This window comes from Priapulus caudatus, unplaced genomic scaffold (genome assembly GCF_000485595.1).
Source record: "Priapulus caudatus unplaced genomic scaffold, Priapulus_caudatus-5.0.1 Scaffold980, whole genome shotgun sequence".
NCBI classification, from domain to species: Eukaryota; Metazoa; Priapulida; class Priapulimorpha; order Priapulimorphida; family Priapulidae; genus Priapulus; species Priapulus caudatus.
Window position 1 is genome coordinate 76740 of NW_014578041.1, and position 1450 is coordinate 78189.

General features: G+C 40.4%; 2 protein-coding genes across 2 annotated transcripts in view; both read left to right on the forward strand.

Annotated features, from left to right (window-relative positions):
* The window catches only part of LOC106814792 (ras-related protein Rab-5B-like), an 8457-nt gene extending 7277 nt beyond the window's left edge, over positions 1-1180 (forward strand). Inside the window, exon 4 of the mRNA XM_014819142.1 lies at positions 212-1180. Coding sequence (XP_014674628.1) covers positions 212-403 — 192 coding nt within the window. The 3' untranslated portion in view covers positions 404-1180. The remainder of the gene's footprint in view (positions 1-211) is intronic.
* Positions 1-1450, forward strand: part of LOC106814794 (vesicle transport protein GOT1B-like) — a 13796-nt gene that overhangs the window by 2204 nt on the left and 10142 nt on the right. The gene's annotated exons all lie outside the window — the stretch shown is intronic.

Consider the following 1450-nt stretch of genomic DNA (forward strand, 5'->3'; position numbering starts at 1 on the left):
AGAGAGAGAGAGAGAGAGAGAGAGAGAGAGAGAGAGAGAGACAGAGAGAGAGAGAGAGAAAAGAGAAGCAAAGGGTGAGGTAGCAATGGATGATAGATGGGTGATTAGAAATTTCAATCTAATCACTCTACCATATGATAATAGTAACATCTTGTATAATATAAATGTGCGTGATGTAAGTTTGATTGTGTATTGCTATTGTCACCCTCAGGCATATGCTGATGAGAACAGCCTTGTGTTTGTCGAGACGTCGGCCAAGACAGCGATGAATGTCAACGATGTGTTTCTTACTATCGCCAAGAAGCTGCCAAAAAGTGAGCCAAGTGGGCCATCAGGTGGTGCCAGTAGTAGGCGACTGGATGAGGGAGCCACTGACCAGGCTAGCACTGGTTGCTGCAAGTGAGCATTGAACAGTCAGTGGCTGATTGTCATGCGCGGTGGCAGGGGCATCACTTGGGTCACGACCTTTATCGACCAACTCCTGAGGTCATGACCTTGTGCATCCTGCCACTTGTGTCACTGCTCTACATTTCATTTGCATCCCAAGTTGAAAATTATTGATGGCAATTCAACTTATTTAGCATTTTCGGGGCGCGTATGCACAAAATGGTTTAATTGCTACAGCTGTGTATCTTGACCTTCATCTCTCAGCAAATATTCGAGGATGTTACAGTTACCTCCAGTGTAGGGAGAGCAGATGCAGTGAGAAATACTAATCTATTAGTAAAACTATATGAGTCAATGATGAAGACGCTTGAGAAAGCTAAGTGTCACAAAGAGAATCCATTGATTTGTGTACAGCAATAGGAAGTTTAATGTCAACAAAGTTGTATCAGTAACATTCTCACTACTGGATACTACTTCCTGTACATTATTGAATCAGACAAAAACTTCGTATTTTTACATAGTGGTGATACTGTCACAAATATTTGCAGTGCCACCTATGTGTTTATAGCGTATATTGTGAGCCAATTTCAATTTGAACACAGGCGGTGTAATTTAATGCACAGGATAATACAGGATGCATGGTAGGAGACTTCTCATTTTATCACCGAATATTATTTACATTTTACCAATTAGTATCGCCTATAAACTGATCAACCACATAACATGAGCAAATAAAATTTTGGTGACATGCAAGTATGGATATTGTTTCATTGATGGTAGCACGCTGCCTGTGTACACAAGCAGAAGATGTATAGATGTATTTGCAATTGTATTAATAACTAGGTGGAAATGCATAGATGTATATCGCATATACATAATTTCATTGTATTGCTAGCGGACATTTTATCCAAATAGCGAAACTCTGTGTAGGGTGGAAGAACGAGATATCTGATATTGGTGTTTAATCTTGGCTATGTGTGTACGAGCTTGCTTATAAGTTCTCACTGCATAACAGCTTGTGTGTGTGTGTGTGTGTGTGTGTGTGTGTGTGTGTGTGTGTGTG